The sequence below is a fragment of the Hemiscyllium ocellatum genome, chromosome 12 (genome assembly GCF_020745735.1).
Source record: "Hemiscyllium ocellatum isolate sHemOce1 chromosome 12, sHemOce1.pat.X.cur, whole genome shotgun sequence".
Classification (NCBI taxonomy): domain Eukaryota; kingdom Metazoa; phylum Chordata; class Chondrichthyes; order Orectolobiformes; family Hemiscylliidae; genus Hemiscyllium; species Hemiscyllium ocellatum.
This window is the reverse complement of record NC_083412.1, coordinates 7180068-7201913: the sequence shown is the minus strand read 5'-3', so window position 1 is coordinate 7201913 and position 21846 is coordinate 7180068. Positions and strand designations below refer to the sequence as shown.

The 21846-nt window shown below is 42.0% G+C and overlaps 1 protein-coding gene across 4 annotated transcripts in view; it reads left to right on the top strand.

The window, feature by feature from the left end:
- The window catches only part of dgkh (diacylglycerol kinase, eta), a 570460-nt gene extending 554901 nt beyond the window's left edge, over positions 1-15559 (top strand). For 3 of the 4 annotated variants that reach the window (XM_060832853.1, XM_060832854.1, XM_060832851.1), the window contains one exon: positions 14832-15559. In XM_060832853.1, coding sequence (XP_060688836.1) covers positions 14832-14884 — 53 coding nt within the window. In that variant the 3' untranslated portion in view covers positions 14885-15559. Of the gene's footprint in view, positions 1-1235; positions 1367-14831 lie in introns of all 4 variants that reach the window. The other variant, XM_060832855.1, reaches the window with a different exon arrangement.
- Positions 15560-21846: the final 6287 nt, after the last annotated feature.

The following is a 21846-nucleotide window of genomic DNA, read 5'->3' as shown; positions in this document are numbered from 1 at the left end:
CACTGTGCCACCGTGCCGCCCTAGGCAACATCCAGGATCTCCTCTGAAGCCTGTCCACTGCAATCATATTTTTCTGATTGTGTGCCAAGCACAAAGAAGTCCATCTGTCACCTAGCCAATGTTTTATAAAGTTGTTCCTATATTCTATGCCCCAACTAATTAAGACAAGCATCCTGCATGTTACCATTGCCACCCAGCCTGCCTGTGCTGACACCTTCAGGTATCTATGGACTTGTACATCAAGGTCCCTTTGTTCCTCAGTACTCCATAGGGACCTACCATTCATTGTGTATCTCCTTCTCTTATTTGACCTCCCAAAGTGTCACATTTACCAGGATTAAATTCCATCTGCCATTGTCTGCCTAATTCACCAACTGATCAATATCAGACTGTAACCTGAGACCATCGTCCTCACCTATCAAAGACACCACCACTATTCTTAGAACCCCTCTCATTCAATTCCTTGCAATATTCATCTCAGTGTGTTAGACTGCAGAATATATAGGTTGGTACAATCTCTAAACATTGGAATCTCACTGACAAACATCTCACCACCTGTTTGCCACCTACTGTGGTTGAATTTAAACAGAAGCTCAGTTTTCCAAGCTATCCGTAATGAGTACTCCTTTAGAAATGAACTTCTAGCTTGTAACATCTTTGGGTCAAATGTACACACAGGCCAGTGTGTTTAACATGCTACTATTTCAGCAGCAGTGTGATGTCAGATACTCCCTCAATAACACTTTGATATGCTAGTTTCGGTTGGGACATGGTTGCAGGAAAAGATTCCTGAAGGGAACTCTCATTATACAGGCACAATACAACTCCAATTTCATGGTAACTCTAAGACCCATCTCCTAAGGTTCCCACCTTGGTTAATGTCTGTCTGTTAGATCATGTTTCTGATGCTGAGTGCCCACATGAACTGGTTCTGCAGAGCAGATTTTTGGTGAAGAGGTACTTCAAATCGCAGCTTCACAAGCATGACTTTGTCAGTATTTGGAAATGTGTTCAGGTTTTCAGAGCTGCAAGGATGTCCAGTGTTCAAAATGTCTACACAAGAACACCTGTTTGCATGGAAAAGCAACCTGGTCGATGGGCTAGATGAATGTAACTGTTATTGTCCTCACCCTCTTTGCCAGCACTGCAAGCTCCTCTGCTCTTTCCCACTTTTGCTTACCCTTTGCTTATGAAGCATGGAGGAATTAAGGGGCTTTTGCTCTTGACTTTGGTAGTTCAAAAATGGGGCACAGATGAAGTTGCTTCTTGGCTGGAGCTGCTCAGCTTGGGAGAATACAAAGAACGCTTCATCCGTCATGACATCCGAGGCTCTGAGCTTTTGCACCTGGAAAGGCGTGATCTGAAGGTACTTCCTTTACAGACCTATTTTCCCTTGCAATTGTACCCGATCCTTCTCATACCTTCTGTTTTCTGCTGTGCTTTGGCTTAGCTTGCTAAACGTGATCGTATGATGGTGTATTGATAGCTGTCAAACTGTCACTATTGTTGAATGTGTGCATGTTTGGCAGTGGAAAATGGTATATCCACAAGCCATTTTGTGCATTTTATATGGAAGTATCTTTCCTTCAAGTTCACTGTATGTTTTAGAAAATGCACAATATGATGGTATCGCTTTGAACAGAGCAGAATTTAGAAAAGATAAAATTTCTGTTTGTGTGCCCACGTTCCGCTTTCTGTGTTTTTGTATGTTGTCTGTACTTCTCCCACTTTTAACTTTCCTTGTGTTTTATAGTTCCTCACCCCTGACTGTCTCCGCAGTGCTTGCTGTGTCTGGATGAATGGTCAGGAGACGTTGATGCTATTCCAGGACTGAGCAATCAGGATAGAATTCCCCCCCCATTGAGAATAGACTGTGTAAGATTACTGCCTCCCACACTATCATCCACCATTCATGCTGCTAGTCAAAGATATATTGCCATACATTTAAACGTGAGTTTTCTGCTGACGCTCTCAAGCCCAATTTTATACTGCATACACGGATCATTTAGCCCGGCAGATTTTCAATGACATTTGTACCTCAACACAAGCCGATTCCTATCCCACTTTATCTTATCCTATTAGCATATCCTTTCGAGCTTCTCTCTCTCTCACATGGTTATTTGGCACCTCCCTTAACTGGGTCTGTTTTGCCTTTACCAGTTCATGTCTCGCAAGTTTCATTTTCATGCAACTCTGATCAAAGAAGTTTCTCTTGAATTCCTTACTGGATTTATCAATGACTCTACGAAATTTAAGACCACAAGTTTTGGATTTGCCTATAAGTAGAAATATCGTCTCGACATCTCATTACAATTTAAAAACATAGATTTAGGCCACACCTCAACCTTTCACTTTCTCCAAGAGAAGCCCCCCTGCCCCCCCCAGCCTGTTCTGTCGTTGCTGGAGTTACAGCCTCTGTGTCTTTTCCCTCTCCTTGTGAAGCATTTTGGCATCTTCTCCACTTCCTTTGCAGCCTTTTGACAATTACTCATTTTGTATCAATTAATGTCTCCTTTAAGTAGTAGGTGCAAAAAAAAGGCCTTTTCTTTTAAAAGGTACTACCAAGAAAATGGTGACTTTATGATCATTTGGTCAAAGTATTGTCAGTGGAATATTTTATAATTACTGTGCTCATCAGCATTGAGCCGTTCCAAGTCAGGTATTGTTGAAAAGAAAAGCTTCACTCTTTCTTCCCCGATCTGTTTTAGATCAGTCTCAGAAAGTACAGTAACTGTGCAACTGTGAGATTCCTGATTTCATGTCAACCGGTCCTTGCAGCCTCTGACTAAAGAATTGCCAGTTTGTGCTGAAATGTGGGCAAGGACCACGTGGGTTTTTCATTTGTTCAGAATGTGGTGAATAGCTGAAGTAGAGGGATGACATTTGGTGACCAAAAAGGCAGTCTGAGTGACTGGTTTTCAATCAGCTGTCAAAAGAGGTTGCAGATTGAAAGACCTTTGGGAGGAAATGCCAGAATGGCAGAGTTGGTGACTAGTGACATTGGAACCAGGGAACTTGTAGGGAACCAGTAACAATCTGGGACATATAACTGAAAAGGGGTCCGTGAAAGAGTGGCTGAAGCTAAGGAGAGATTTGTAAATAATGCTGTGGATTTAACCTCATGAAAAAGTAAAATCACAGAGTTATATGGCACAAAAGCAGACCATTTAGCCCATCATGACCTTGCTGGCACTTTGAAAGAACAGTCCATTCCATCACACTTCCCTGTTCTTTCCCTGTATCCCTAAATATGTTTTCTTTTTAAGTATTTATCTAATATTTATCTCATTTATTTAATGTAGGATATATATCGACCATTTAATGATAGAATAGCTTTTAAGGGCGAATGGCCTCTTCCTTATCCTAAAAGAAAATAATTGCAAGTAAAATGGGATACGACCTAGCTCAATGTTTTTATGCCCTGTTCGTGGTTAACTCAAGGAGGGTCTTGTTTCTTTCAATCAGCCGTTGAATACTGAACTTTTATGCTGTTAGGATGAATTTGCCCCTTGCACCCTGCCGCCACCAAACTTTGGTTTCCTGACTATCAACTAGTATTCTATTCAAACTGCTATATTTCCACATGGACCATTTGGTTGAGTTCTTTTAGCCACCTTGTTTCTTGCAAGAACATGTGAAAAGTTGAACTTATCAGTAAAACTTTCACTATGATAACTTCATCAAAAATAACTCCCACATTCTTCTAACTTGACATCTGTTAACATATATAATACTAGTTGTCCATCTGTAGAAAATATATTTTAAATGCCCAACAGTCTTATCTGGAATTAAAGATTCGGCCCAAGGCTGACAACAAATGTATATAGTAGTTGCCTTGTTTATCCACCTCTCCCATCTTGAATACAGGTTGTCTACCCTGGTACCTTGCACCATTTGCCTTTTAGAGAGGATTGGAACCAAACGGAAATAATTGGTGATGGACAGGATCTGAGGCTTGAAAGGACAATGAGTATTGAACTGGATTCCAGAGCAGCTCACCACATTGTAGATCATTAAACAAGCAACTGCTGAAAGAGGGATGATCATTGTGTCATGATCATGACAGTTGTTACAAAGCAAATAACAATCGAAGAGGTTTATTTCTAAAGCATCACCATTTTGTTGCCACTCACCCTTAAAAGCCTTCAGTCAATACTGTCTCGCCTCCCTTTATTTTTTGCTCCCTGTTTCATTGAAATGCCTGGGCATTTTCACCACAGTAAGCTTTAGGTTAATTCATAATACTTTGGAATCTGCCATGCCTGCTAGATGTTTAGCTGACACTTTCTGAACTTATTTAGTATAGCCTCCTTATAGCCAACAGACTGACCGTGGGCAGAACGGTGGCACAGTGGTTAGCACTGCTGCCTCACAGCGCCAGAGACCCGGGTTCAATTCCCACCTCAGGCAACTGTCTGTGTGGACATTCTCCCCATGTCTGCGTGGGTTTCCTCCCACAGTCAAAAATGTGTAGGTTAGGTGAATTGGCCATGCGAAGTAATCTAATCTAATAGCCAACAATTGCCGATTCCCCGAGGTTAGAGTCACAATTCACTGCCTCAACCGTGTGATTTGTTTCACAGAATATCTTCATAGAACCACACATAGTGTGGAGATCGATCCTCCACATCGATCCTTCAAAGAACATCACTGTAACCCTGCATTTCCTATGGCTAATCCACGTAGCCTCTACATCCTTGGACACTACGAGGCAATTTAGCATGGCCAATCCACTTAACCTGTGGGAGGAAACCGGAGCACCCGGAGGAAACCAACGCAGACAATGATGAAGGGCTTATGCCCGAAACGTCGCTTCTCCTGCTCCTCGGATGCTGCCTGACCTGCTGTGCTTTTCCAGCACTACACTCTTGACTCTGATCTCCAGCATCTGCAGGAGATGAGGAAACTGGTGAAATCAACAATGATCCCATGTGGTTGAGAGTCAAAAGACGGAAGATGAGGCGGCGAGAATTTGGCAGTGCAGGAGGCCCAGGACTTGCATGTCCTTGGCAGAGTGGGGGGGGACGTTGAAGTGTACGGCCACAGGGTTTGTTTGGTTCGGGTGTCCCAGAGATGTTTTCTGAAATGTTCCTTGCACCCTTGTATCTTTCTCCTTGTACCCTCACATGCTATTTCTATTCAAGTAGTCATCCAATGGTATCTTGAATGCCTCAATTGAATGTGCCTGCACCACATTTCCATGCACTGAATTCCATACCCGAACTACTCAGTGTGTGAAAAAGTATTTCCTCACATCACCCTTGTTTCTTTTGCATATCACCTTAACTCTGTGGGTCACTTGTGGGTCGCTGACTGGGCCAGCATTATTTGCCTGTCCCTATCTGCTCTTGAGAAGGTGAGCTGCCTTCTTGAACCACTCAGTCCAGGTGCTGTCGTTAGAGCCTACAATATCCTAAGGAAGAGAATTTCAGGATTTGGACTCCACAACAGTGAAAGAAAGCGATATATTTGCAAATTAGGATGGTGGGTGGCTTGGAGTGGATCTTTACAAGTGGAAGTAGCTTTTCCCGATCTCTTCTGACTAGCCCACTCAGCATTTTGAAAAGTTCTGACAAATTTCCTCTCAAGGTCAAGGTCTTCTCCCTTTCAGTTTTCTTCTCTCCAAGAAAAACAGTCACACCCTCTTCAGTCTATCCTCGTAACTGAAGTATCTCATCCCTGGAACTATTCTTGTAAATCTTTTCTGCACTTTCTCCAATGAATTTGAATCTTTCCTATCATATAATACCCCCCCCCCCCCCAACAACTGTATGCAATACTCCAGCTGAGGTCTTCGAGGAGGAAGCGAGGTCTGCCGATGCTGGAAATCAGAGCTGAAAATGTGATGCTGGAAAAGCGCAGCAGGTCAGGCAGCATCCAAGGAACAGGAGATTCGACATTTCGGGCATAAGCCCTTCTTCATTCCTGAAGAAGGGCTTATGCCCGAAACGTCGAATCTCCTGTTCCTTGGATGCTGCCTGACCTGCTGCGCTTTTCCAGCTCCAGTTGAGGTCTAACTAGTGTGTTATACAAGTCCAACAGCATATTTCTAGAATTGTCACTCCTGGCATGGATCATCCCAGCATCCTTTACAGGAACCTTCAAGCACATTCTTTCTTCAAGGAACATTGTCTTTTGTCGCCATTATTTCCACAGAGGTCAGATTTTTTTCTATGTTTAATACCATTCTTGTGGGTTGCCACTGTACTGAATGTGAGTTGGGTAGAATTTAATGGAGGGAAATAGGATCTTGAAGAATAGATTCAAATCTGTACCAATCACAATGGACACTGGAATATGCAAAACTGGATAAACCATTGCCAATGGTAACAGTTTATCAGCTTAATAAGCAGTGTTCAGATGCTGGATAGAGTGATAAATGGAGAAAACTCCAGCCTCTGAGGAGCAGGATGTGTATTTGAGATCAATAGGAAAATTTGAGATCAACTGGTACATCTCTTTTGCTACTTGATTAGATCATGACTGATTAATATTCTAATTCCAATTGACCTTCCTTGGTTATGTAACTATTGCTCATGAAAGCCCATTAATCTGAATCTTGAAATTTTCAGTAGACACCCAGGTTTAAATGCTTTTTACAGAAAATTTCCATTCTCCTTTGTTGTGAAACTTGAAAGTATTTAGAAAAGATTTATAAAGCTGTTGCCCGGGTTAGAGGGTTTGAGCTATAGGGAGAGGCTGAATAGACTGGGACTATTTTCCCTGAAGCATCGGAGGCTGAGATGTGACCTTATAGAAGTTTATAAAAGCATGAGGAGCATGGAGAGAGTGAACTGTCAAGGTTTTTTTTCCCCAGGGTAGGGGAGGTGAGATGGAAAAGATTTAAAAGGAACCTAAGGGGCAACTTTTTCACACTGAGGGTGGTGTGTGTATGGAACGAGCTGTCAGAGAAATTGGTGGAGGCTGGTACAATTACAACATTTAAAAGGCACCTGGATGGGTAAGAAGGGATATGGGTGAAAATGCTGGCAAATAGGACTAGATGAATTTAGGACATCTGGTCTGTATGGGTGAGTTGGACCAAAGGGTCTGTTTCTGTACATCGCTATGGTTCTATGACTCTATGACCTTTTCTTGTTCTGTTGGCTTATTCTGAACTAACACCAGAGAAGATAGTTTAGATTAGATTTAGATTTTTTAGATTTTAGATTTTAGATTACTTACAGTGTGGAAACAGGCCCTTCGGCCCAACAAGTCCACACCGACCCGCCGAAGCACAACCCACCCATACCTCTACATTTACCCCTTACCTAACACTACGGGCAATTTAGCATGGCCAATTCACCTGACCCGCACATCTTTGGACTGTGGGAGGAAACTGGAGCACCCGGAGGAAACCCACGCAGACACGGGGAGAACGTGCAAACTCCACACAGTTAGTCGTCTGAGTCGGGAATTGAACCCAGGTCTCAGGCGCTGTGAGGCAGCAGTGCTAACCACTGTGCCACCGTGCCGCCCGTTTCTTTCTATCCTCCTCTTTGGCATCTTTCATCATCTTACATACCTCCATTAGATCAGCCCTTAATCCCCTATACAAAATAAACGAAGGATAAGGAGAGTCTGTGGAGAGATTTGGAAAATTAGTAGTGAGTATCTGACAGTTGCCATGTTCAAACAAAAGGCGCTGGAAGAGGAAAGGGGTGATTTAAGCGTGAAGGTAGAGAGAAGTCAAGCTTTGAGGCAACTAAGGTACAGTGTAGGATTTTGACAAAGGGTGCGTGCAAGTGTGTTGGTGTCGTACATGTGAGGGATGGTGCAGAGGCAGTTTTGTCAAAAAATGCTCGTCTGGGAGGAAGCTGAGCAGGATTATAAGGTTGGATCTCCATTTGGGATTGTTTCTGCAGGGGTTGGTAGAATTCGAATTCAGGCCAGACACCTACAGGTGTTGATGAAAGTTGTTTAACAAAAGCGGTTTCACCGAACATTAAGAGAATGCATACAGAGAAGAAATGGATAACTGCTAGGCAGCTTTGAAAAACCAGGTGTATGATATACAATCCCCCTTGAGTCTCATGCACCATTTTTCATTTTGGATGATGGTGTGTCAGAGAAACGCAGCAAGAGGCAAAACTTGTGGCATAGCAAGTGCCTCAACTGCACAGGTGAGACAGAAGAAGAGTGTAATAATGGTAGGAGATCCAGTAGTGAGGGGAACAGACTGGTGTTTATCTAGTCATAGACATAACTCCAGGGTGGCATGTTGCCTCCCTCATGCCAGGGTCAAGGATAACGCAGAGCTGCAGTAGGACATTCTTTTGAGGGAGGATGAAGAGGCAGAGGTAGTGGTCCAAGTTAACGGCAATTATACAGGCAGAAAGAGGGAGTAGCTGTTAAAAGGAGAATTTAGGGAGTGAGGTTAGAGACTGAAAAACAATACCCCGAAGGCAGTTGTCTCAGGATTGCTCCCAGTATCACATGCTAGTCAGTACAGAAATGAGAAGATTGAGTGAATGAAGACGTGGTGCAGTAGGGTGTCTTTAGATCTCAGTGCATTGGAATTGATTCTGGGGAATGGTAATAGCACTGAATTGATATGCTCTCGGAGAGATTTGTTGGTGCTGTTGTGGAGAGCTTAAACTAGATTGAAATTAGATTTAAACTAGATTAAACTGAGGAAGGGGAACCCACGAGAGAATTCTGATAGAGTAAAATCAAAACTAACAACAGGATGTAGAAAAGCTGTAAAGAAAAGCGGAAAGAGAAAGAAACAAATCCCAGAGTGATAGAGTCAGAGTCATGTACAGCACAGAAACCGACCCTTCGGTCCAAGTCGTCCATGTCGACCAGATATCCTAAATTAATTTAGTCCCATTTGCCAGTACTTGGTCTATAGCCCTCTAAACCCTTCCTATTTGTATACCAATCCAGATGACTTTTAAATGTTGTAATTGTACCAGCCTCTGGCAGCTCATTCCATATTAGCACCATTTTCTGTGTGGAAAAAGTTGCCCCTTAGATCCCTTTAAATCTTTCCCCTCTCATCCTAAACCTATACCCTTTAGTACTGGACTCCCCAAACCCGGGGAAAATCCTCATGATTTTATAAGGTCACCCTTCAGCCTCCGACGCTGTAGGGGAAACAGCCCCAGCCTATTCAGCCTCTCCCTATAGCTCAAACCCTTTGTTGCCAACATCCTTGTTAATTTTTTCTGAGCCCTTTCAAGTTCCACAACATCTTCCTACAGGAGGGAGACCAGAATTGCACAAAATTATTCCAAAAACGGCCTAACCAAGCAAAGTCAAATTACAGGATAGTGTTAAAAAGGCAGAATTAAAAGTACTCTATCTGAATGCAAACAGCAGTCACAGCATAGGAAAATTGGTGGCTCGAGTCATAAGAACAGAAAAACTAATAGCAGGAGTAGGCTATTCAGCCTCTCCAGCCTGCTCCGCCATTTAATATGATCATAGCTGATCTAATCTCCGCCTCAATTCCACTTTCTTTCCTGATCCCCATAATCCTTTAACGCATTACTAATTAAAAATCTATCTCATTCTTAAATTTATTCAATGAATAGAAGTAAACAGGAGTGATTTAATTGCCATTGCAGAGATCAGGCTGCAAGGTAACCCAGACTGGGAGATGAATATTAAAGAGTATTTGACAGAGGGATAAGCTTAAAAAAAAGGTGTGGCTGTGCTGAAGATAAATGGGATCAGTGCATTAGTGAGAGAGAATCTCTGATCGGCAGAATAGAATGTAGAGACGTTTGAGTGGATCTAAGAAACAACAGGAGTCAGTAAACATTGATAGGAATGATTTTAAGGCCATCAAATGGTGGTAATGTAGGGCAAAGTTTAATTCAGGAAAGTAAAAATGCATGCATGGGGAGTGCAGTATTTATGAGTGACTCCAAATTATATAAATCTAGATAAATCTACTGAGCACCAATGCTGTAGGCTTGAAATTTCTGAAATATATTCAAGATACATTTTCTGTAGCAATATGATTTTTTTTCTATTTTCAATCCCATATTATTCATTGCGAAAGGGCTAATTAATTAGCTTACTTTTTTAAAAAAAAGACCTTTTAGGGTCAGCAACCAGAGAGTTCTGACTACCAGCATACATCTTTTGGCAGTTCTCCGTCAACTGTTCAATTTTTCCCCAGTTTTATACCCCAAAACATCAGATTGTTTTATTGGTTTTAATATTGTCAAAAGACCAAATTTCAACTTGATTGGAGTTTGGTATCTTGGGGCATAATTTAAACTGGCTGAACTTGAATTTGTTTTTGTCTCATAGCAACCCAGCCAGTGTTCTGACCAAGTGGTACATTGTTAACTTGTTCTGGGCTCTCTGCCTCTCTAAGTCCTTGCTAGCTTTCAACTCTCTTAAAGGTACAGTACCCCTTACACCTTCATAACAAGGCAAAAAGCAGTAAATAAAAATAAATGCATCATTCTTAATTTGGAAGGCTGTGACCTGTGGGGTACCGCAAGGATCACTGCTTGGTGTCTAGCCGTTCACGATCCATGTCAATATTCAGATGTGGGCGCCAATTGCAATAGTTTTAAGTTTGTAGATAATAAATAAAACGCTATTGGGAATGTGAGGTGAGTCATAGAGTCCCTACAGTGTGGAAAAAGCCATTTGGCCCATCTAGTCTGCACTGACCCTCTGAAAACCAACCCACCCATACCCAGACCCCCAATCTTATCCCCATAACCTTGCAATTCTCATGGCTAATCCACCTAGCTTACAAATTCTTGGACACTATGGGGCAATTTAGCATGGCCAATCCACCTAACCTGCACATCTTTGGACTATGGGAGGTAACCCATGCAGACATGGGATATCATGAAAATTCCACACAATCACCCAGGTGTTTGGCACTGTGAGGCAGCAGTGCAAATCACTGAGCCTGATGGTTCAAGAGGCTTCAAAGGGAGAGGTTGAATGAATGGGCAAGAGCATGGCAGGTGGAACATAATGTGGATAAGTGTGAGGTTATCCAGTTTAGTAGGTGGAACAGACTTGCAGAGCGTTTCTTCAGTGGTGAGAAATTGGAAAATAGTGATTTCCAAAGGGGCCTGGTATCCTTGTTCATAAATCACTGAAATGTGTGTGCAGTAAATAATTTGGAAGGCAAATAATATATGAGCTTTTGTTGCAAGAGAAATTGAGTACAGGAGCAAAGACGTTTTGCTTCAGTTTTGTATAGCATTGGTGAGTATCCAGCTAGGGTCTAGCGTGCAGTCCTCTTGCCTGAGGAATGATCTATTTGATATCAGGGAAATGTAGATGTAGTTCATCGTACTGATGCCAGGGATGGGATTTGTCCAGTGAGGAGAGATTGAGTAGACTGGGACTGTAGTTTAAAAGCATGAGTGATGATCTCATAGAAACATAACAAAATACCTAAAGTGGAGATGCAGAAAGGATATTTCCACTGGCTGCAGGGTCTAAAACCAGGGGACACTGTAGCAGAGGAGAAAGTGAGGTCTGCAGATGCTGGAGATCAGAGCTGAAAATGTGTTGCTGGAAAGAGCAGCAGGTCAGGCAGTATCCAAGGAATAGGAAATTCGACAGGAAAGGCTTATGCCCGAAACGCCGAATTTCCTGTTCCTTGGATGCTGCCTGACCTGCTGCGCTTTCCAGCAACACATTTTCGACACTGTAGCAGAATAAAGGGACCACTTCGAACTGAGAAGGGGAGGTATTTCCTCACTCAAATAGTGATGATGTTTTAGAAACCTCTACTTTTATGACAGGCTGTGGAATCTTATTCAATAAGTAAGTTCAAAACAGATTGATAGAGTTCTAGAATAACAAAAGCAGGCTTGAGGGGCCAATAGCCAAAATCCTCTCTTATGTTTCTAAGCTGAGTTCTGAGGAGTCTCAGACTTTGATCTCTGTTTCTTTTGAATGACTTGTTTAGTCTGGGTATTATTAGATTAGATTAGCTTACTTACAGTGTGGAAACAGGCCCTTCGGCCCAACAAGTCCACACCGACCCTCCGAAGCGCAACCCACCCATAACCCTACATTTACCCCTTACCTAACACTACGGGCAATTTAGCATGGCCAATTCACCTGACCCGCACATCTTTGGACTGTGGGAGGAAACCGGAGCACCCGGGGGAAACCCACGCAGACACGGGGAGAACATGCAAACTCCACACAGTCAGTCACCTGAGTCAGGAATTGAACCTGGGTCTCAGGCGCTGTGAGGCAGCAGTGCTGAGGGAAAGAGTGAGGATAAAATCTATTCCAGAACCTAAATCAAATTTTTCTGAATGGTTTCATTTCTGGTTACCCTCTCTCATGGTTAGGTTTTATGTTATTGCAAATCTTCATCTGAGCAGAGTCCCAATTTAAGAGGTGTATCAATCTCTCAGACGTCCACTGATTTTTAAAAGCTCCCCCCCCCCCCCCCCCCCCCACCTTTGGACTTCTGGAAGTAGGTTTGTTTCAAATAAACTTCAGGCTAGTTTCAATACTCAGATATACCCTAATACCTAAACTTGGCTTTGATCTCCAAACACAGCAGTCTGAAGTTGTGTGACTGCATTGCAACCCTTTGCTTTGGAGATGTCTGAAATAGAGACGCAACCATGTCGACAAGATGGTCAAGAAAGCACAACAATGCCTCTACTTCCTCAGGAGGCTAAGGAAATCAACTCTTATTTTTATAGATGCACCATAGAAGGCATCCTATCTGGATGCATCACAGTGTGATATGGCAACTGTTCTTCACAAGAAACTATGGAGAGTCATGAACACAACCCAGTCCAAAACACAAACCAGCCTTCCATACATTGACTCCATCTATACTTCCTGCTGCCTCTGAAAAGTAGTCTAATACCTCTGTCACCCCAGTTATATTCACTTTCACCCTCTTCTGTCAGGCAGAAAATATAAAAGTTTAAATACACATATGAACAGATTGAAGAAGAACTTCTTTCTGCTGTTATTAGACTTTTGAACAGACCTCTCAATTATTGATGTTGAGCTCTCTCTCTCTACACCTTCTGCTGCTGTATCACTGTGATCAGCACTCTATTCTGCTACCCGATACGATCGGCCTGTTTAGCATTAAAGCAATACTTTTCACTGTATGTGACAAGAATAAATCAAACCCAACTCAAACATACTGGATACACATATATTGACATATAGCGTATTCTACTATAACTATAGAGAAAGCTCCTAGAGATTAAAAACCAACATTGCATTTGCAGAATTTGCTGAAATGACAACAGTAGTATGATTGATGTACCCGGTTATGTGTGCACAAACCGTCCAGGCGTTTGTGGTGAGGAATAGCTACCCCATGAATTGCAGTTTGCTGTTCAGTTTGCACTATTTGAATGTTAACTTTACAAAAATTACTTCTCATCCCGCACCCAAACCTCCCTGTGATTTTTATATTGTAGCTGCAGTCTACTCAGCAAACCATGGGAAGGTAATTTGGGGGTTAACAGTGCATGTGGCCTTTTAACGTTGTGATAACTATTGATGACTACCAATCAACTTACCTTGCCAAACAAATGAACAATTAGATGTGTGGATTCTAATTCCTTCAAGAATTTGGAGATTTTAAATGTGTCACTTTTTAAGTTCTGAATTTTATTCTTACTTTTCCTGCCTGAATCTTTTTCTCTTTCCATTAATCAAATCTCTTTCTCCCTCTCTTTATGTCTCCTTCTGCATCTGATTTGACTGTAATCCACCTTTCATCCCAGCCTTTCCTCTGGTTATTTCTCAATCTTTAAATCTTATTGGTTATGGAGGTAGTATGTATTGCTCACTGAGGTCCCATTACTGTCCCTGGTGCAGTTATCAGTTCACACTTCCAGCAGTCTGGACAGCAAAACCTTTTTCCAATGATGGAGGAGATGAACATGTCAAACAGAACAGACCATAAGATGCCCACCCAGGCAAGACGTGGCCACCTATAATGCCTTCATATGTGGGTTTTATACATTACAGTATGAACAGTCAGAGTGAAAAATGTTGTATAGGAATTATAGTTTCATTTTGTGCAGAAGCGCTTCCCCAATGATAGGTTCATCTGATTTTAATGAGGAAAGAATGCTGACCAAGCTGCTAAAGAATGCCTTGTTCTTCTTTGGAGTAAGGCTGTCGAGTCTTTGATACTCGTTTCAAGGAGTACCCTAGCTTTGGATAAATTCAGAGCCAATTCTCCAGCCCGCAACTGTCTGCCTCGAGTGTGGGCACTGACCCCCAGTGTTTTATCTGTGAAGTGAATGGGTGAAGGCAATTGAAGAAAGGTTGCATCCTTTGCAGGGCAAGGTGTTGCTCAGTGGCAGCATTCTTACTTCTGCGTTAAAGAATGCATATCCATGTCCCACTCCGGACCGTGTTGTATGTATTGTTCACCTGACCCACGAGTGCAGTACTGAGGGAGATCTGCACTGTCAGCGATGCTGTTGTTTAAATAACTCATTAAACCAAAATTCTCAGATGGCTCTCCCATGACTCTATTTCCAAGGAAGCCAATTGGTGTTTTGGCCAATCTTTATCTATCAATCGACATCCCAAAAAACAGACGGTCTGGTCATTATCGCACTGCTGTTCATTGGATCTTATTGTTCCAAATTGTCTGCTTCAGTTCCTACATTGCAACAGTGACTACAATTGCTTTCATTTGTTTGCTTTAGCACTTTGGAGCAGTGTGCTGCTATGACAGGCATGGTAGAGACTTCCCTGTTCTTTCTATCACAAGATTCCAAGGGTGGGAGGGACAACCCAAGAAATGTGTATGTCTTGGAGTTTCTGTGAAGACATTGTGTCACCATAAAGCTGTGAGGCAAACATCCATTCATTTCTCTTTCTTCTTTCAGGATCTGGGGATAACGAAAGTGGGCCACATGAAGCGAATTCTCCAGGGAATTAAGGACCTCAGCAAAAACACTTCTATGCCAGAAGTGTAGCTGTTCTGGTGCTATCTCAGAAAATAGTGGAACATTGTACAGACTTCTCCGGGGAGTCTGGTGACACTCTGCAGGTTTTCCACTCGGTAGGATTTGTGACCTTGCTGCGTCACAAAGTGCAATGTTCAGGAGTTTGCTTCAGTTAATATATTCTTTTTCTAACCTTAAACTGTCTTGAGTTTCACTGAGGGTTTTGTGCCAACATATTGACCCTCAGCAGCCATTTTAGATTGTTTTAATGTGACAAGTCCTAATATGCATCGGTAAACATTGGTTTACACTGAACTGCGTAACCCTCCTGGAAACAAGGATGCTGCAAAATGGTAAATAGGTGCAAAATATTTCAGGACTTCCTTCCGCGAGGGCCGTGGATCCAAAAACGGCTTGTTTTATCGCAGTTACATATCAATTTCATGCAGATTAATTGCCTTTATTGCTTTAGAAGGTGGAATTGGTTTGTATCCTGTACAATATTTGGAGCAAATGCTCCCATCAGTGTTTCTTGACCTGTGAATACGGTCTGCGGAGCATATCACTCAGTGACCAAGGCATCTAATCCAGACTGATGTAGGAAGCACATGCAGTGTAGCATGCATGCAGATTATACCGCACAGTGTGCCTGCTTGAACTCTTTCTAGGATTGCATGACATATGACTAATGTTTTTTTAAAAAAGAAAAACACTTGAACAAGTTTTATATCTGTTTAATAGAGAGTAACTTATTAATGCTGAAGTGTTTGTTAATGAAACATTGTCTCCGCTCCTCAGCTGTATTTTGCATGAGTGTATTACTTTGACAAGGACTGGTTCACACAAGACTGTAGGTTTGTGTCACCCATTCCAGTGAGTGCAGCCGACTCACTTGCTTGATTAAGGGCAAGTTGATGGCTCTGATTGTTCAGGAACTCAACGGGTCACAACAGGGTAGCTCTCAACATAAGCATCTCCAAGATGGATGTTTTTTTTATGTAGTTATGTGTGCACACTGTGTAAACACAAACACACATATATTTGCTGGCAATATAAGATTTGGGGGAGTTAATGGGCAGGAAAAGCAATTATTGCATTTTGATCAGAGCAATCAATACAGGCAGTTAATCACGAAAAAAAAACAGGGATTGCTAGTTTATATTTTGCCCTCATTTTAAGTTAAAAAGCAACTTTATGCATAGCCTGTAAAGCTCCTGGTGAGCTTCCACTGAACAAACCCAAGGAAATAAAATAGCAGAATAGCAAATATTTTTTATAAAACACAAAGGTGTTTTAGTCCTGATAGATAGTCAGTGAAGGAAGAAACATACATTTATTCACAGAGAGCTGCTTTACAGGTATATACCTCCAAACCTGACCCTCAACCTGTGTCTGCAAGTGTGTCTTTATATGTGCTCAAGTTACCATACAATTAGAACCCTCCACATATTTAATCTCAGTTGATACAGTTAACAAAAAGGAGGATGGATTCTACCTGCGCAGGTTTATGCAGTTAGAATCAATTAGGATCATATATAATTGGAGTGTGCATTTCCTCTCCCCACTTTTTGAAAAAAATCTTCCATTCCCTTTCATGTGGCATCATAAAATTCTCATTTTAGTGTACAGGACACATTCCTCCCATTATGCGCCCAGCAGCCTTCACAACTCACTGAATAAAAATAAAAATCCTCATCCCCACCTATTTGAGTTTTTGCCAGTTGTCTTAAACATTTAAAATATCTTAAAGTCTGGATGCAAGTTTGCTCACTTAGCTGGAAAGTTCGTTTTCAGACATTTCGTCACCATACTAGGTAACATTAGTGAGCCTCCGGTGAAGCACTACTGGTATGATCCACTATTTATCTGTTTAGTTTCCTTGGGTTGGTGATGTAATTTTCTGTGATGATGTCATTTCCTGTTCTTTTTCTCAAGGGGTGGTTAATGGGATCGAATCAGTGTGTTTGTTGATAGAGTTCCCGTTGGAGTGCCATGCTTCTAGGGATTCTCATGTGTGTCGCTGTTTGGCTTATACTGGGAAGGATGTGTTGTCCCAGTCGAAATAGTGTCCTTCCTCATCTGTATGTAAAGATACTAATGAGAGAGGGTCATTCTTTTTGTGGCTAGTTGATTTTTATGTATCTTGGTGGCTAGTTTTCTGCATATTTGTCTAACGTAGTGTTTGTTACACTTCTTGCAAGGTATTTTGTAAATGACATTTGTTCTGCTTATTGTAACGAGCAAACAACAAGCAAAACTAATGTCATTTACAAAATACCTTGCAAGGACTGTAACAATCACTACATTGGTCAACGGGCAGAAAACTAGCCACAAAACGACATGACCCACTCTCACTAGTATCCTTACATACGAATGAAGAAGGACATCACTTCAACTGGGACAACACATCCACCCTAGGACAAGCCAAACAGAGACACGCGTGAGAATTCCAAGGGGCATGATACTCCAACCAGAACTCTATGAACAAACACATTGACTGGATCCCATTTATCACCCCATGAGAAAAAGAACAGGCAATGACATCACCACAAAAAAATGGCATCACCAACCTAAGGAAACCTAAGCACATAAATAAAAAGTGGGCCATACCACCAGTGCTTCACCAGAGGCTCACTGATGTTACCTAGTATGGTGACGAAACATCTGAAAAGGAACCTTCCAGCTCAGTGAGCAAACTTACATCTAGAACCTCAACCTGAGTTACAAATCTTCTCAAAACTCGCTAGGTTAAAGTCTTGTTGGAAATGCTTATTTCTAAGATTATCAGGATTCACTGTCGAGTCCTTTAACTGAATAACCTTCACACGTATTTCGCAAAATCTCCTGCAAACATGGTTATAGAATGCTGATGACAGCCAGCTCTACCTCACCATTGTCCCTCTCAGATCTTCTACTTCCACAGAGCAACCACCGGCTTATTCAGCATCCTGTGTGTAACTGTCCTTTTATCCTGACAGATGTTAGCACAGCTGGAGCCACTGCCTTCATTCCAACTCCTGTACTGCCAAGCCTATCCTCTAGCTGACCCAATGCCTCAGACAGTATGGTGAACCCAGTAAAAACAATGACTGCAGATGCTGGAAACCAGATTCTGGATCAGTGGTGCTGGAAGAGTACAGCAGTTCAGGCAGCTCGTTGGATGCTGCCTGAACTGCTGTGCTCTTCCAGCACCACTGATCCAGAGTATGGTGAACCCACCTGCTTAATATAAAACCAGCAACACAGTAAAGTTTATCCTGTGCAGTAATCTGTGAAATTTGAGTGGCCAAGAACTATTTAAAGTAAAAATTAACTTTATTTCTTAAAGTATAACAGAGAATAATTAACTAATAACTATGTCCAAGTCCTTCCTTTAACTTATCTTTTACCTTCCTTCTATAATACTAGTCCAATAAAACTCCCAATTAAGATTTAAAAACAACCCTTCTTATCTCAAAACCAGGCAGCTTTCGGTTCTTCTATTTGGATCTTCCTGTGTCTTCTTATTTTTAGGAATTTCTGCGTCACAGGTTACTATTCAAAAAGGTACTTTTAAGAGAACTATTTTTCGGGCAGTCTTTTACCCGCCGGGGCTCGGCAGTTCTCTTCTCAACTGTTCAATTTTCCCCAGTCTCAGACCCCCAAATCATCGGATTGTGTCATTGGCTTTTAAGATTGTCAATATACTCAATTCAAACTGGATTGGAGTTTGGTTTCTTCGGGGGTATAATTTAAACTGATTGGCCAAAATTAATTTTGGTTTTGTCTCCAAGCAACGAGCTAATCTAGTTGTCTGACCAAGTACTACATTGTTATCTTATTGAGAACACTTGGTGCTGTGTATGGTAGTTCTGTTGCTTTTAACTCTCTTAAAGTACACCCACATCCTCATAATAAAAGTCTGTCCACCATCTGAAAGGTACAAGTCAGGAGTGTGATGGAATATTCCTCACTTGCCTGGATGGATTCAGCCCCAACAACACTGAAGGAGCTTGACACTGACGAGGACAAAACAACTTGCTTGGCAGGTATCCCATTCACCATCTTAAACATTCACTTCCTCCATCATCTACAAGATACACTGTAGAAATTCACTGAGGCCCCGATAATCTGGATAGACAAGGGTAGCAGATACATGGGAACACTACCACCTGCAAGTTCCCCTCTAAACCACATGCCATTCCTTCAATGTCACTGTAACAAAATCCTGGACCTCCCTCACAGCATTGTGGCTGTCCCTATATCCTATAGACTGCAGTGATTCAAGAAGGCTGCTCACCATCACTTTGTCAAGAGCAGTTGGGGATTGGCAAGAATCCATTGAAATAATAAATTTTTAAAAGTTACCAAACTGAACACTCTGCAGCCCTGAAATATACTGTCCCCAAAATCCCATGCTTCTGCTTATCACCTATTGTTTTTTTTTCTGCAGCTGCACCTTCCCTCTCCTAAAGCTCTCCATTTCTTTTCTGGTCACAGCATAAAATCCAAGTCCATGACCAGGTTATTGGCCAAGTCTCCTAAAATGTCCTCCGTCAGACATTTATTTTCTTCAAATCACCTTAGGCTATTTTCCTGTGATGATGTTGCAAGTTGTTATGATTACACCATCGTACATTCACCCAAATGACTGCATGCTCAGCAAAAAGCCCAGAAAAGACATCTTTTTGCAAATTGGCTTTGGCATTTCATTAAGTTTCAGTAAGAACAGTTCTTCAAGCTGAGTCTCTAGCTCTGAGTCGTGCGGGACATGGGCGTGGGTCAGGGGGAAGCTATTTGCAGTTTTTGACCTTGAGTCTTTAATGTGAACCAGCCTGTAGAATGGACACTTCTTTTTATCAAAATTAACAAATCCTTACTATGATATTTGTTGATGTTTTCACAGAGCTTGATTGCATAATACTATACTTTTTTAAATATGCAGTGGACCTGCATCACTATATTTAATGATATATCTACGCTGCTTTCTTGGATTGGTATTATACTGATCAAAAAGATGTTTGCAAACGAAAGGTGAACTAGCATCTGGATGAATGTTAGTCTGAAGATTGAATCATTATTACCTTTTAAATCATTATTACCCACATGAAGGTCAGAAGCAATATCTCTGCCCACCTGGGATTGTAATCTCAATTCCATTTGCTCACAATGTGTAGGCTGGGTTACAGTCCCTGTCTTCTTCACAGCAAGACCATGTCCTCTGGATTTGTTCTGAGAACTCTTTTCTATATCTGTCTCTCACATGGTTTTAGTGTTCTGGTTATCACCAGTACAACAGGATTTCAGCTGGTGACGCAGAGATTTTGGACGAATATCATATTGCCCATTCCCAGTAGTCACTGCATCCAAATAGCTGGTGAAGTAGTTAGCTGACGATTTAGCCAAGCTTAATCGTATGGTATTGAAGTTTACAAACAGGGCCTTGCAGATTCTGTATTCCAACCCTAGTCTTATTGCAGTGCAGCAAGAGATGTGGGTGGGTGGGGAATGGATGAGTTTTTAACAATTGGCCCCAGCACACCTAAGGTTTGTGGAGTGGGAGGTGGGTACTGTAAGAGGATCTAGAAATGAGTGGTGGTATATTGGACAAGGGTCAACTGTTGGAGGCCTTTGGACTGGTGCAAAAAGCTCTACAGACAGGACTGCATTTTATGGAGTGTGTAAGGGGTTTGTCAACTTGAATTTAACACACTCCAATGAGCACCCATGTGGGGTGAAATTGGTTATAAGTGGGACCCTCCCCCTCAGTGGGTAGGCTCTCTGTCCTTAGGGAGGCTTCTCTGGCTGATCTGATTGGCTGGCAGCTCTAATTCCTGAGGAGTGGCCACTGCAGGGAGATTACCCAGAAAGGCAGGACATGGGGTTTAAAACAGGCAGTGTGGTCAAAAGGGGAGGGGCAACTTGGGAGCGTGTGGTGCCCCAATGCAAACTGTCGCCCCCTGAACTGTCACCTCCCTTCCCTCCTGTCTTTTATTTGGTGTCATTTTGAAAAATGACCTGCCCAGCTGCCTATCGGCCTCTAACAAACCTAATTGATGATTTATTTATTTTCATATGCTGGATAGGCTGCTGGTTTTAGCCCCCTGTGTTATAGGAGTGAACCTAATGTCAAGGGGGATGGAGATGGACTATTTTAGTCAGTCACCCCCCACCCCTTCTCCTTCCCATATCCCCACCAACTAAAAGTATGACCAACAGGGAGAGCCACGGTGCTGCACTCTCATCTGGTGAAGTGCTGGAGGCCCCTAACCACTCTTTAAGCTTTCTGGTTGCTTGAGTTGCAGGGACAAATAATTCAGTTGCATTCTATCTGTTGAATGAGGACTGTACTTGTCTGTATCAAGTCACCTCTGAAATAAGATAAAGTCCCTAACCTTTCTGTGCATCCAACTTTTTATTTAATTCCACAGAGATGTGAATGACTGAAACCAAGAGCAAGAATTTGCATTTATTTCGAGACCCTCATGAAAAGAAATTTCTTGAAACTTTATTGAGTGGGGAGTGGGAGATGGAAAGGGGAGTGGTGAAGACGAGATTATATTTGGATACTTCACTACAGCTGTAAAGGGCATCAAACTAATGCTGACCCATTTGTGTAGGCACTAAGTTTAACTTTAATATCAACACTGAATGTTCTCCAGCTGCTTAACTAACTATTAGCAATCTGGAATGAAGCAGGGCCTGACACACTGATAACAAGATATCAGTAACAGATAGATGGATATGGTGAAAAACATTGTCCCTCATGGTAAATTCAGAAGCACCCTTCCCTTCCATCCCCTTAGTATTTGCAGTTAATCAGTATTTCTGACTCGTACAGTATTTGAACAAGTATACAGGATGTTTACAGTGACACAGACTTGACAGCTTAAGGATTCTGAGGCAAAATATAAGGAAAGCTTCCAGGCAATGAGGTTTTCTCATCAAAGACAATCTGAAAATGCTAAGACCATCA